At 49.0% G+C, this 14,471-nt stretch overlaps 1 protein-coding gene across 3 annotated transcripts in view; it reads left to right on the forward strand.

The window, feature by feature from the left end:
- CNTROB (centrobin, centriole duplication and spindle assembly protein) overlaps positions 1-14,471 on the forward strand; it is a 35,868-nt gene that overhangs the window by 6,806 nt on the left and 14,591 nt on the right. For all 3 annotated transcript variants that reach the window (XM_083706611.1, XM_083706612.1, XM_083706613.1), the window contains exons 5-8: positions 5,168-5,284; positions 7,770-7,886; positions 9,030-9,128; positions 9,568-9,783. In XM_083706611.1, coding sequence (XP_083562737.1) covers positions 5,168-5,284; positions 7,770-7,886; positions 9,030-9,128; positions 9,568-9,783 — 549 coding nt within the window. The remainder of the gene's footprint in view (positions 1-5,167; positions 5,285-7,769; positions 7,887-9,029; positions 9,129-9,567; positions 9,784-14,471) is intronic.

Below are 14,471 nucleotides of genomic sequence, written 5' to 3' on the forward strand. Positions count from 1 at the left end.
CATGGGCAGAGTTCCATGGGCAGTTAGGAAGACGGGATCAGGGCTGCAAGCTGCGGTTGTTGCTGAACTGTAACCTCTTCACGGAAGAAACCAGGAGTCCTGACTTCTCTGGGGAAAGGGATAAGGTCTGCTTCTCAGCAGCCCCTTCCTCTCAGTGAATCGCAATGCTGGAAGGGGGCGGCAGCCGTATCCCTGGTATGTGTCCAAACCATGCAGAAAAGCCTCTGCTTTAAAAGCACACCACCTTTGGAGTCAGCCGGTTTCACCGTCAAATCAAGGCTGCGTTTCCTGAATATGCAAGGAAGCGATGCTTGAGTTTGTATGTTCGTGTCAGCCCTGATCTTCAGCCAAAGGAAAGTGGAGCTGAACTTCTGGAGATCTTCAGAGTTCTCTGTGGCACCCGTTTCTTCTCCCACCTCCAAAAAGCTTGCCAAGTAAAAATATATTTAGTGGTGGTTTTTTTTTAAAAAAAAAAATTATGCAAAATCAGCAAGAGGCCATGAGACTTTGCTTTGATTTCCATGATTTAAGATGCAGAATGTGGCTCCCTTCTGGGGCAGAATTTGAATTTGTTAAGCTTCACATAGCCTGTACTTGTGACACCATAATAACTCATCTAGAAAATAATAGCTCCAGCTTCACTAGCATGGATATGGGTACCTGCTCTTTTCACAACTGGTGGGGAATATTCACTCTTTCCCCCCTCTTTAAGCTAGGATGGACAGACTAAAGTCTTTGGGTATGGTCTACTTTCCCTGTTGGGTTTTGGTCTCACTAATTTCCAGTGGCCCAGCAATTAGTTTTCAAAATACAGGAATGCCTAACACAGAATCTTGCGAAGGGTGAAATCATTCCTCACTTGTGTCAGTTGCTCTGGAGTCCGCACTCATGGGCGTGAATATATGAAGTGCCTTGCTGGATTGGACCGAAGCCCACATAGTGCAGCATCCTTTGCAGATAACCTAATAAAAACCTGCTAGATCCGGCCAGCTCTCATCTGGTCCAACATCCTGTTCTCACAGGGGCCGACCAGATCCCTGTGGGAAACCTGCAAGCAGGATTGGAGCACGGCCACCCTCCCTTCCTGTGATTTCTAGCAACTGGTATTTGAAAACATTGCTTCCTCAAATTCTGGAGGCAGAGCACAGCCATTGCAAGCCCTCTCCTCAGTGAATTTGTCTAATCCTCTTTTAAAGTCATCTTTTAAAGGCCATCGCTGCCTCCTCTGGGAGGGAGTTCTGTAGTTTAACTGTGTGCTCCTTTTCTCCATCCTAAACTTCCAACATTCAGAGACCTGCTCAAGGGGCAGTTCTTTTTAGGTAAAGGTAAAGGGACCCCTGACCATTAGGTCCAGTCGTGGCCGACTCTGGGGTTGCGGCACTCATCTCGCTTTACTGGCCGAGGGAGCCGGCGTACAGCTTCCGGGTCATGTGGCCAGCATGACTAAGCCGCTTCTGGCGAACCAGAGCAGTGCATGGAAACGCCGTTTACCTTCCCGCCGGAGCGGTACCTATTTATCTGCTCGCACGTTGACGTGCTTTCGAACTGCTAGGTTAGCAGGAGCAGGGACCGAGCAACGGGAGCTCACCCCGTCGCAGGGATTCGAACCGCCAAACTTCTGATTGGCAAGCCCTAGGCTCTGTGGTTTAACTCACAGCGCCACCCGCGTCCCTAGGCAGCTCTTAGGCTGTGCAAAAAAGGCGCAGGCACCTCATTTGTGCCCAACCCTTGCTTTTAATCCACTCTCTGGTGCATTTTAAAGGAGTGCTCTCAAGTACCCGCTCTTGTCATTGTAATCCCCCTGCCCACCAGCTTGTGTTCAACTCCAGCCTCCTGCCAAACCTGCAAACAGAATCCTGGCTGCCTCCTGCCTCCATCTCCTTCTCCTCTCTTGTCCTAACCATCTTCTGGAGGACAAGGGAGCGAAGTGGGTGGTGGCGATGAGAGGGGAGGAGGCCAGCCCTGACCAGGAGGAGGCGCTGGCGTGCCGCAGACCCAGCCCACGTGCCGGTGGAACAAGCCTGACCTTGGTGATGTTGCTGCCGAGTGCCTTGCCCGGCTTTAAGCTGCTTGCTGGGGTGGGTGGAGGGCTAGCCGGCCCCCTCCCGAGGCTCAATTTAGCCCTCTAAGCCTATTAGAGCGCAGGAGCCTGCTCTGCTTGGCCCAGGTGCTGCTGGGAACCCAAAGTAAGCTCCAGGGCTCTGAGAGCTGTTCCAGAAAGTCCTGGGAGAAATATTCTGGAGGACTCAAATCTCGGCCTTTCTGGGAAGCAGGCGGGAGTGTGTGGGTGAAGCGGCTTCTGCCCCATTGCGTTGCCCATGCAAAGGAGTTACCGTATTTTTCGCTGTATAAGACGCACAAGACCGTAAGACGAACCTAGTTTTTGGTGGAGGAAAACAAGAAAAAAAATATTCTGAATTTCAGAAGGCAGAACAGGAAGAGGGATCGCTGCGCAGTGAAAGCAGCGATCCCTCTTGCTGTTCTGGCTTCTGGGATAGCTGCGCAGCCTGCATTCGCTCCATAAGACGCACACACATTTCCCTTTACTTTTTAGGAGAGAAAAAATGAGTTATAGAGCAAAAAATACGGTATGTCCTTTTGAGCAGCCACTGAACACCAGGGCTTACTTTTTAAAAGAGTATCCGTTGCTCACTCGTGACATGAGAGCTTTCCCTCCTTCTTGGTCCCAGAGCAGCAAGGAGAGGCACCCATCTATTAGGGCTTCTTTGCTCTATGCTTGAGCCCCAACACCCCCCCACTGAATACACTCTCATTCCTTGGACACCCTGGGCTGATTCACGCCAGGCTACATTTCGGTGGTGCGTTTGCCACAGGGTGGTCCCCGCTGTATCCAAAACAGGTGCCCAACCGTTCAGCTATGGCCCCCCCCAAGAAGTGGCCGGCCAACCTAGGAGTCAGACTCAGGTCCGCAGCATGACAGGCAGAGATGGCAGTCCATCTGCTACAAACACTACCTCTAACACAGTGTTGTGATAAGTGTGTCTGGGTGGGAGGAGAACGGATTACTCGCTGGGACGTAGCAACTTGCAGTGGTACTGCAGGAAGGTGTTTTTGGTAGAAGCGGGTGCAACATCTCAACGGACGTCCGGCTGGCTAAAAGCAACTCCAGTCCACGTTTAACGAGGGCTGGGAGTATATTGTGACACTGAAAAGTCATATGAATCGGGCCCAGACAGGTCTGCCTTGGGAAAGTTTTCCTGATTCAAGCCCCTTAGTGTGGGGCTTGAGGGCCACTGACTAATATCTTAACAGATGGGCAGGTCCGCCCTGAGATGGAAGTGATACTGTCGCTGGCTCTCTTCCAAGACCAGTTAAACACATTTTTATTCTCCCAGGGGTTTTTTTGGTTTTCTTTACAGGGGATTGATCTGCTACGAGTACTATAGCTGTAGTACTGCTGAAGATGGATCTGCTGCCAAGTCATAGATAGCTCAGCTGCAAATCTTTTTTTTTTTAATCGAATAAATTTTATCAGTATTTCCCACACAACAACAACACGCAAAATATCGAAAAATAACAAAACACAACACACAAAAACCAACATTTGAAAAACTAAAAAAGCAACGACTAAAAAAACCCAAAACAAATCCATATCTTACAAGTTAATAATATAAACACTAAAAAAATAAAATAAAAATGTTTTGTAGCTCAGCTGCAAATCTATTGTTCTGCTGAATTATGACGATTGCTTTAAATACTGATTATGCTTATCTGTATTGGGGGGAGTTTCTGGGAACTGGTATGAAGTGTTCCCTGATGCTCATCCCCACTAACAGCCACTGGACCCAGATGGGGCAACAAGATCTGGCCACTGGCCAGATCATTATTCCTGCCCCCCCCCCCCCGTTTAGCCCAGCATGATGGGCAATGGTACAGCCTGCAAAGCTCTGGTCAGCTGACTGTCACCTCTTGCAAAGTCCTGTGCCACAGATCAGCTGATCAATGCTGCCTGGAAACGCCCCCATGGCCAAGCCAGGTCTTCACCTGCCCTGCACCTGACATCAGGTGGGAGCAGCTGGACCAAATAGGGAGGCCTGGTGGGTCTCATCAGACTCGCAGGCCAAAGAGTCCTCACTTGCTGCCCTAGGCTAACCCAAGGCAGCCAAGTCTGGGGTGGGATGGGGGAGACTGTTTCCTCCCAAACGGTTTGCTCATGCAAACCGGGCAGGGCAAGGCTTGCTTCTGTCTGCTGCAGAGGGGACTTTAAATCATAGAATCCTAGAGTTGGAAGAGACCACCAGGGCCATGGAGTCCAACCCCCTGCCAAGCAGGAAACCCCATCAGAGCACTCCTGACATATGGTTGTCAAGCCTCTGCTTAAAGACCTCCAAAGAAGGAGACTCCACCACACTCCTGGGCAGCAAATTCCACTGTCGAACAGCTCCTACTGTCAGGAAGTTCTTCCTAATGTTTAGGTGGAATCTTCTTTCTTGTAGTTTGGCTCCATTGCTCCGTGTCCGCTTCTCTGGAGCAGCAGAAAACAACCTTTCTCCCTCCTCTATGTGACATCCTTTTATATATTGGAACATGGCTATCATATCACCCCTTAACCTCCTCTTCTCCAGGCTAAACATGCCCAGCTCCCTTAGCCGTTCCTCATAAGGCATCGTTTCCAGGCCTTTGACCATTTTGGTTGCCCTCCTCTGGACACGTTCCAGTTTGTCAGTGTCCTTCTTGAACTGTGGTGCCCAGAACTGGACACAGTACTCCAGGTGAGGTCTGACCAGAGCAGAATACAGACTTATTCTGCTCTTGGAGGCAGAGGAGAACTCCGCTTTCACTAAGCAGGGTGCTCCATGTAGGACAGGAGAGAAGCAGCAACTGAACACCTGTATTTATAAGAGGATATAAACAGGGCAGAAGTAAGGCATGCCCTTCTGAATAATCCCCAGGACTGGCTCAGCTCCCGGAAATCTTCATCTTTCATTTTAGCTGTTAGGGTTTGACTGATATCAAAGTTTCCATCGCTCAGGACTGGGGGGGGGGGGGAGATGGGGGGAGAATGGTGCATCAGTGGGGGTTCTTGGAGAGGGGCCGGGACCTGAGTTGCCCCTTCCGCAAGAATCATTTCCTACCTCCCCTAGCCCAAATGCTTCACCTTTCCCTTCCACAGCCACTGAATTCTTGACCGCTTCCTCCCACCCAGCACTGCGAGCGGCACATCCACGCCTTGCAGAATCGCATCCTGGAGCTACAGCAGCAGCTGGCCGTCGCCGTCTCGGCGGACAAGAAGAAAGACAGCATGATAGAGCAGCTGGATAAGGTGAGCCTTCGACACGACAGGTGTGTGGCTGAGATGCCCAGAGGGAGGCTGGCCCAGGAGGAGGAGCAGCAGGTGGCTTGGAGTTGGAACATCATTGCTGGAGCCATGGGGAGCCCAGGGCATGGAGGCAGGAGTCCTCTGAATACAAGTGACTGGGGACTGCAGGTCAGGAGAGCGCTGCTGCTGCTGCTGCTGCTGTGGTCAGGTCCTGCTTGTGGACCACGGTGAGAAGAGGATGGTGGACTAGATGGGCCTCATCTGGCAGTGCTCCTTTCAACATTTTTACATGTAGCAGCTGCTGGTCTTAGCAACTGCAGGGAGGGCAGTTCTTTACAATCTTCTGACCCCTGGGGTGCAGGAACCTTTGGTCCTCCCAGCTGAACTACAACTCCCACCAGTCTCAGCAAAGCACAGCCCAGTAGTTGGGGGTGATGGGAGCTGCAGTTCAGCAGCGTCCGGAGGACCAAAGGTTCCCCACACTAGCAGCAGCTTCTCCCTACCGCAGCCCTGAATGCTACACTCTTTTTAGCAAAGCCTGATGACGGGGGCTGTTTCAAAGGCAGAACTTGCAGCACCCGCCCAGGTCAACAACTTAGCCCATTCATTCATTCATTCATTCATTCATTCTATTTCTAGGCCACTTTCGACTCGCACACATATCACAAACCAGCTTACAAACAATAATAACGTAGCATCACAATTGCGACATGGATCCTATAGAATAATTAACGAATCCTCAGTAATGCAATTGCAAATCACCAGCGAAATGAGGACCTCCTATAAAACGCTGTTAAGAAAACAGCTAAAAAATACGCAAAATGGCAGAGCCACAACGAAGGTCATATTATAAGATTCACAAAACCTTACAGCTCTCATAATCCACAAAACAATATTGTTGTTTAGTCGTGTCCGACTCTTCGTGACCCCCTGGACCACAGCACGCCAGGCCCTCCTGTCTTCCACTGCCTCCCGCAGTTTGGTCAAACTCATGCTGGTAGCTTCGAGAACACTGTCCCACCATCTTGTCCTCCGTCGTCCCCTTCTCCTTGCGCCCTCCATCTTTCCCAACATCAGGGTCTTTTCCAGGGAGTCTTCTCTTCTCATGAGGTGGCCAAAGTCTTGGAGCCTCAGCTTCAGGATCTGTCCTTCCAGTGAGCCCTCAGGGCTGATTTCCTTCAGAATGGAGAGGTTGGATCTTCTTGCAGTCCATGGGACTCTCAAGAGTCTCCTCCAGCACCAGAATTCAAAAGCATCCATTCTTCGGCGATCAGCCTTCTTGATGGTCCAGCTTTAATATTAACCATTGCTATTAACAATATTAATATTAGCAAACTCGCAGCTGAAAACAAACTAAGGACTGTCGAATTCACACACACTTACTTTCTTCATACTGCAGAGGTGCCTGTGGCATCCCAAGCTTGAACAAGGATCTCGGTTGTTTCCCAGAGAGCCCCTCTGCCTTGCTTGCTCTCTCAGGATCATTGTACGGGTCTCAAAGGTACATTTGCTGTAGGCTCAGTGCTCTAGTCACCTCTGCATATAGAGGAAACAAGAACAACCCTCATAGTGAGCATTTACCTCTGGAATGGAATTGAGCCCCCAGCTGCTTGTTGGCCATTTCAAAACAAGCCCTATGCAAGCAAGCAAGCAGTGGTTGAGTCCAGGCCAGAAAAATGGCCTGCAGAGGCCAGCGTAGGATGTGGCTTCCAGGGGACGGAGGGGGAAATTGACTACAGTTCCGACAATACACCAGTTCTCTCTCACTGCCCAAAGAGCGAGGGATCTCTTTACAGCTAGGGAACACCCCTGGATCCCTGCTGGGGCGGGGGGGGGGGCAGGGAAGATAGCCAGTTGAGCCTCTCATTCTCTTCCCCCCCAATAGATTTTTATTGAGATTTTAAAGGTTACAAAAAGAAAAAATACAAGAACAAAGAAAAAAGAAGGAAAAACACACACACAAAAAAGATGCAGATAATTAAAAAAAACAAAACAAAACAATCCTTTACATAACTTTCTTTCCTTTGCTTATTTCCTTGACCTCCTCACACCTCCCTTTTTTGTATTCTAATTCAATTAGATATTTCAGCAAATCCTTTCCATCTTTATTTTTATCCTAATGATTTATCTTAATATACTATAATTTTACATTCTGTTCTTTCACCAATTAACAATCCATTTTTGCTTAATCCTTTATATCATTTCTGCTAAAACCACATTGCTTCATTCCAACATCCTTCTAACATTCCTTAATTTTACAATGTTTCTGTAGATAAACTTTAAATTTCTTCCAATCTTCTTCCACCAACTCTTCTCCTTGGTCTCGGATTCTGCCAGTCATTTCCGCCAGTTCCATATAGTCCATCACCTTCATCTGCCATTCTTCCCGGGTGGGTAAATCTTGTGTCTTCCAGTACTTTGCAATAAGTATTCTTGCTGCTGTTGTGGCATACATAAACTTATGAGCCTCTCATTCTCCTTTCCACAGACCCTGGCCAAAGTGGTGGAGGGCTGGAACCGGCACGAGGCTGAGCGAACGGCGACGCTACGCAGGCTGCAGACGGAGAAGGAAGGGCTTGAGCAGGGGCTGGGGAAGCAAAAGGAGGTGGGGTTTTGGGCCACGGATCTCAGCAGGGCAGCAAGAGGGTGGGGTTCCAGCTTCGCCCATCGGCAGGCAGGCGCATGGGGCCACCAGGAAATTTGGAGAGAGGCGCTCTGCATTTGCAGCTGTGCTGGATCAACCCCCTCCCTGTTGCTCTTGTGCACAACCCCCCCTTTTTTCTGTGCTGGTGCTACATATGCCACACAGGACCCTGCGCTTGTCGCATGAGGCTCTTCCCTGTGTCCCTCTCCCTGAGAGGTTTGGTGGGTGGCAACACAAGAACAGGCCTTTTCGGTGGTGGCTCCCCATGTGTGGAATGCTCTCACCTGAGAGGCTCACCTGGCGCCATCATTATGTTTTTAGGCACCAGGCAAAAAGATCCTCTTTTACTCAGTCCTTTGGCCGTTAAATAATCTATTGGGGGAGACTGTTATTATGATTACAGTGGTACCTGTGGTTACATACTTAATTCGTCCTGGAGGTCCGTTCTTAACCTGAAACTGTTCTTAACCTGAAGCACCACTTTAGCTAATGGGGCCTCCCGCTGCTGCAGCGGCGCGATTTCTGTTCTCATCCTGAAGCAAAGTTCTTAACCCGAGGTAATATTTCTGGGTTAGCGGAGTCTGTAACCTGAAGCGTACGTAACCCGAGGTACCACTGTACTTTATCATGGTGCTTTTTATTGTGTCTTTATCATTGTGCTCCGTAAAACGTGTCCTTAATGTTGTACACCGTCCTGGGGTCTTTTGATAAAAGGTCTACAAATAAAAAAAATAGTAATAATAATAATAGGTTCAGGGGCTGCTGAATCTCTCCCATTGAGATTCGCTCTCGGTCAGGTTGACGTATGTCTCTGGGATGGGCTAAAGGGGGGTGGCACCATCTTGCCTTTTGCTTCAGGCAGCAAAATGTCCCAGGCAGGCCTGGACGGAACCAGCAACCCATCACCCTGGGTCTGGGAAGGATAGAATAGAGTTTTATTATTACGGTCACAGACTAAAAGCCCGGTAAGGTGGTTATTATGGTCACAGACCAGTTCTGGGTCACTAACAATATCAGGAAAATCATAAAACCTAATGGTCTAGGAAGGACACAGCTGGGGACCCTCTTTGTCTTCGGGAAATGGCTAACTCTTCTTTCCTGTAGAAAATCTCGGAGGTGGAAGAGCGCCTCGCCCAAGCCTTGTCTGCCCTCAGCCAAGAGCAGCAAGCGGCCAGTCAGTTCTGCAAGGAGAAGGAGGCTCTGGTAAGAATCACCTTCCCAAGCCCTCGCTCCTGTGGGGTGCAGTCCACTAATCCAGGGAGTAAGCCCCATTGGGCTCAGTGGAGCTTATTTTTGAGTAAGCATAGAATGGCCTCCCAGTGGCCCTTCACCTTTCCAGTGTCTCCTGCCCCTTTAACAGGAGTGCAGAAGAGGAAAACAACTCACACCTGCTGAAATTCTTCTTCCACTCTGCTATTAAAAGGTACAGGAGCCCTGTCTTCTTTCTGCCCCCCCATCATCTGGCCATATCACCATGGGAGCTGAAAAGAGCCCCGTTTTGGGGGGGCAAGAGGCTGCTGACTCTCAAACACCACAGGGCCTCCCATTAATGCCCTTCTCGGGGCATCGTTCTGGGCTCAGGAATTGGACCTTTCTCGCATCAGAGCTGACAAGTGCGCCCCGTCCCCTTCCGCCCACTCAGGAGGAGGAGAGGACCAGGCTCTCTTGCGACTTGGAGGAGGAGCGTCGGCAGGTGCGCGGCCTGGAGGCGGAGTGGAACCTGGAGCGCCGGCAGCAGGAGACCCTGCGGGCCACGCTGGAGGAGCAGCAGAAGGCTTGGGCCCAGCGCGAGAGGCAGCTGGAGCAGCAGCAGCAGGTCCTGCAGGAGGAGAGCCGTTCCCAGCTGGACAAGGAGAAGGTGAGAGAGTGAGAGGCTCCAACCAGGCCTTCCGAATCCCTTGCAGGAGCGGTTTCTCTCCCCATTTAAGAGCACAATCTTAGAATCATAGAATCATAGAGTTGGAAGAGACCACAAGGGCCATCGAGTCCAATAATAATAATAATAATAATAATAATAATAATAATAATAATAATTTATTATTTATACCCCGCCCATCTGGCTGGGCCTCCCCAGCCACTCTGGGCGGCTTCCATAGAAAGCAAAAATACAGTAAAATATCACACGTTAAAAACTTCCCTGAACAGGGCTGCCTTAAGATGTCTTCTGAATGTCAGGTAGTTGTTTATCTTTTTGACATCTGATGGAAGGGCGTTCCACAGGGCAGGTGCCACCCCCGAGAAGGCCCTCTGCCTGGTTCCCTGTAGCTTTGCTTCTCGGCGCTGGACCTCGGCGTCCGGGCAGAATGATGGGGATGGAGACGCTCCTTCAGGTATACGGGGTCAAGGCCGTTTAGGGCTTTAAAGGTCAGCACCAACACTTTGAATTGTGCTCAGAAACGTACTGGGAGCCAATGTAGGTCTTTCACGACCGGTGTTATATGGTCTCGGCGGCCGCCCCCAGTCACCAGTCTAGCTGCCGCATTCTGGATTAGTTGTAGTTTCCGAGTCACCTTAAAGGTAGCCCCACGTAGAGCGCAGGGCAGTAGTCCAAGCGGGAGATAACCAGAGCATGCACCACTCTGGCGAGGCAGTCTGCAGGCAGAGGGCCTTCTCGGTAGTGAGAACCCCCCAACCCCCTGCCAAGCAGGAAACACCATCAGAGCACTCCTGACATATGGTTGTCAAGCCTCTGCTTAAAGACCTCCAAAGAAGGAGACTCCACCACACTCCTTGGCAGCAATCAAAAGCATGGGTAGGCAAACCAAGGCCTGGGGGCCGGATCTGGCCCAACCGCATTCTAAATCCGGCCAACAACTGTCAGGGAATCAGCATGTTTTTACATGAGTAGAATGTGTCCTTTTATTTACAATGCATCTCTGGGTTATTTGTGGGGCCTGCCTGGCGTTTTTCACTTTAGTAGAATGTGTGCTTTTATTGAAAATGCATCTCTGGGTTATTTGTGGGGCATAGGAATTCGTTCATTTCCCCTCCCAAAATATAGTCCGGCCCCCCACAAGGTCTGAGGGACGGTGGACCGGCCCCCTGCCGAAAAAGTTTGCTGACCCCTGATCAAAACCTTTGCCTAGCAGGCAGTTTCTTACACTAGAACCCATGGACACCCTCTGAAGTTATTACCCATAGTTGCACTTAAATATATACACAGTTTTTGTCGCCAGTCATTGTAAATAGCATGGCCGAAGGAAATGGGATGTAGAGAGGTCAGCTGGGGACTGTTCACAGGAAACAGTAATTGATAACACAGACATTCTGGCATCGGTGTTAGCATTAGCAAATGTTAAAGTAAATGCATTGCACCAGTTCTATTAACTGTGTGTGGAGTTGGAAACTTAATAGGTTAATTTGAGAATAAGCCTACAGTGGTGCCTTGGTTTAAGAACAGCTTAGTTTACGAACAACTTGGATTAAGAAGGCTGCAAACCTGGAATGAGGTGTTTTAGTTTGTGATCTTTGGATCATGTTCTTGGAATAAGAACATGTTCCGCTTCCTGTTGAGCGTGTTCCATTTGTAAATTGAGTCCCTCGCTAGTATGGGAAAGCACGCTTTGGTTTAAGAACGGATTAAGTTTGTAAACCAAGGTACCACTGTAGTTCGATTTTGGACAATTTAATTTTTTAAAGGAGAGCTTGTTGCCATCCTGAGCTTACTTGCTAGCAAGCAATTCTCACCAAATTCCATGGGTAAATACTATTTTTATCATTTAAACAATGCTCATCAGTGTGCATAGGGTGGCTCCCCCCCTCCTGAGTTTACAATATAAGCTCAGACCAGGCAGCTTCCTATATTCCTATCCCCTTTTAAATCTCTCCTACCCTGTCTTGGCCCTCTTTCAGAAGGACTCAGCCCCACCCTGGCTGTCCTACTCCAGGCTCCTGCCTTCATTTTTTTACTGAGGCTGTAGCAGGCAGGCAAGCAGGCAGGCTCAATATGGAGAAGAGCAGCTAAATTTCTGGGACTGCTGTAGAAAAATAAGTAGGGCTTTGAGTACTTTATTAGTGGGGTTTCTTACCTGGTTGCTTGGCTTCAGTATTCCAGCACAAGGAAGGGCCACAGTCGTCCTGTAAGGAAACCCCTTCGGGAGAGGCGTGGCCTTTTCTGCCTAGTGGGCGGGGCTGACTCTGGCTCCACCTTCAAGCCATAGCCTCTTACCCGGAGCACAGAGGCAGGGGAGGCCTAGATTGCCATGGAATCCCAGGGCTGGGAAGAACTGCCACCCTATGGAAGAAATCCCCACCCTATGGAGGAAAAGCGTAGGCCGCGGCGGCAGCAACAGCCTTCCCAGTCTGTGAGTTGTGGGGTAGAGATGTCTCATTCTGATTTGGCTGTGTGCGTACGTGGGCCAGCTGTTACCTGCGGGTCCACATCTAATCTTGGTTAACAGGACTAGGAAAGAACTCCAGGAAACAATATTCATGGCTCCAGATCTGGTTTAATCACACACGCAAAAGCCCCTGCTGCTTTTGCTCACTTTTCTGTTTCAAGGAGCCCTTTAATTTTTAATTTTTTAAAAAAAATATTTTTTATTGATCAATTTCCGCATAACAAATTATCAAACTGTATAATCACATACATTATTCCCCCCTTCCCCCTCCCTCCCCCACCAAGGACTGCCTTCAGCTCCTCTCCCTGATTTCTCTTCTAATATTTCCTCTGCATATTATAAAATTGTACATATCCTTACATACCTATCCATCATGTTGGCAACCAATAAATTTGTGTATGTTTGTTCAAAACCTGCCAAGGAGTCGAATTCATTTTGTTGTCTTTTTAAATAATTTGTAAAAAGTTCCCATTCCTCCTTAAAGTCACAGCTGTCCTTGTCTCGCAATTTGTAAGTCAAAGATATATTCCTCTATTTTACAAATTTTCCCCTTCCCTTTCTTATACAATTCTGAAAAGTATTTTACAAGTGCTGCTCTTATTTCCACCATCTTGTTTGTGATCTTTAATTTTTAAGGTTTATAGTCCTCAGTGATTCAGAAAAAAGCTTTAAAAATATTCTGCTGCTCAGAAACGGGATTCCCGCAAACGTCCCTCATCTGACTCCTGTGACTTACTGCTCCTGTGTTGTGGCCTTTAATAGCTAAGGCAGGCCTTGCAATGCGTTTACTCCCTAAATGATTGTTTTGCCACCACTGAGAGCGTCAGGTGAACAGCACCTGCTAGACTAGGCCAGTGGTCTTCTCTAACCCTGCATCGTGTTGCTCTTTGGTGGCCTATCAGATGCCACAAGCAGGGTGTCGTTATACTACCCTACTTCCCCTTGTGTTCTGTTGCAACTAGTCTTCGGAGGCAGCATGCTGTCTCTTAACCTGGAGGGGTTTGTTGCCATGAACCACCCTGTGATGTTCAGATGAACGGCAATACAGTGGTACCTCGGGTTACATACGCTTCAGGTTACATACGCTTCAGGTTACAGACTCCACTAACCCAGAAATAGTGCTGGACCTGGCAGATGGGCAAAATTGTCAATTTCGGTTTCTCTCATTTTCCCCATCTGTTTGCAATTCTTTTTTTTAAAAAAACCAGCATTTTAGTGGTTTGACTCTCTCCTAATAACACACATTTTTGTGTGCAGGTTTCCCTAATACAGTGGTACCTCGGGTTACATACGCTTCAGGTTACAGACTCCGCTAATCCAGAAATAGTGCTTCAGGTTAAGAACTTTGCTTCAGGATGAGAACAGAAATTGTGCTCCGCCGGCACAGCAGCAGCGGGAGGCCCCATTAGCTAAAGTGGTGCTTCAGGTTAAGAGCAGTTTCAGGTTAAGAATGGACCTCCGGACTGAATTAAGTACTTAACCCGAGGTACCACTGTATACAAATTGGGTAGATAAATAGCTAGCCAGCCGTCATGGCTCATAGCCCTTGAGGAGTTTGCATTGAATGCAGAAGGTCCAGGATTCGGTCCCTGGTGGCTTATCCCAGTGTTTCCCAACCTTGGGCCTCCAGCTGTTTTTGGACTCCAACTCCCATCATCCCTAGCTAGCAAGACCAGTGGTCAGGGATGATGGGAATTGTAGTTCAAAAACAGCTGGAGGCCCAAGGTTGGGAAACACTGGGCCTTATCCCACAAGCATCTGGCTTGGCCACTGTGAGAACAGGATGGTGGACTGCGTGGGTTATTGGCCTTATCCAACAGCCAGGCACTTCTTACATTCCTGTCTAGGTTGGGTTGTGAATGTCCCCGACCTGAAACCTTGGAGAGTGGCTGCCAGTCAGTATAGGCAGCACTGCACTAGATGGATCAGTGATCTGAGGCAGCAGCTTAGGGGAGGAGTGGGAAGGGGGGAGACCAGTTTGGTCCCACTCAAGATTTCCCTGTTTTTGCTGGTGAGGTTTCTGTGTGCGCCTTTTTCTACCACTTCACTGGCAGTGATTCAACACTGCGCCACAAAAGGCAGTTGTTGGATTTCTGCCTCTTGGGTCATCCCTAAAGCCACAGGAGATCTGCCAGAGGGAAAATCAACAACAGAGGGTGCAAATTTAGATGATCTTAAGTAGCATAAGGGACGCGGGTGGCGCTGT

This window comes from Podarcis gaigeae, assembly GCF_964106915.1.
Source record: "Podarcis gaigeae genome assembly, chromosome: 13".
Taxonomy (NCBI): Eukaryota; Metazoa; Chordata; class Lepidosauria; order Squamata; family Lacertidae; genus Podarcis; species Podarcis gaigeae.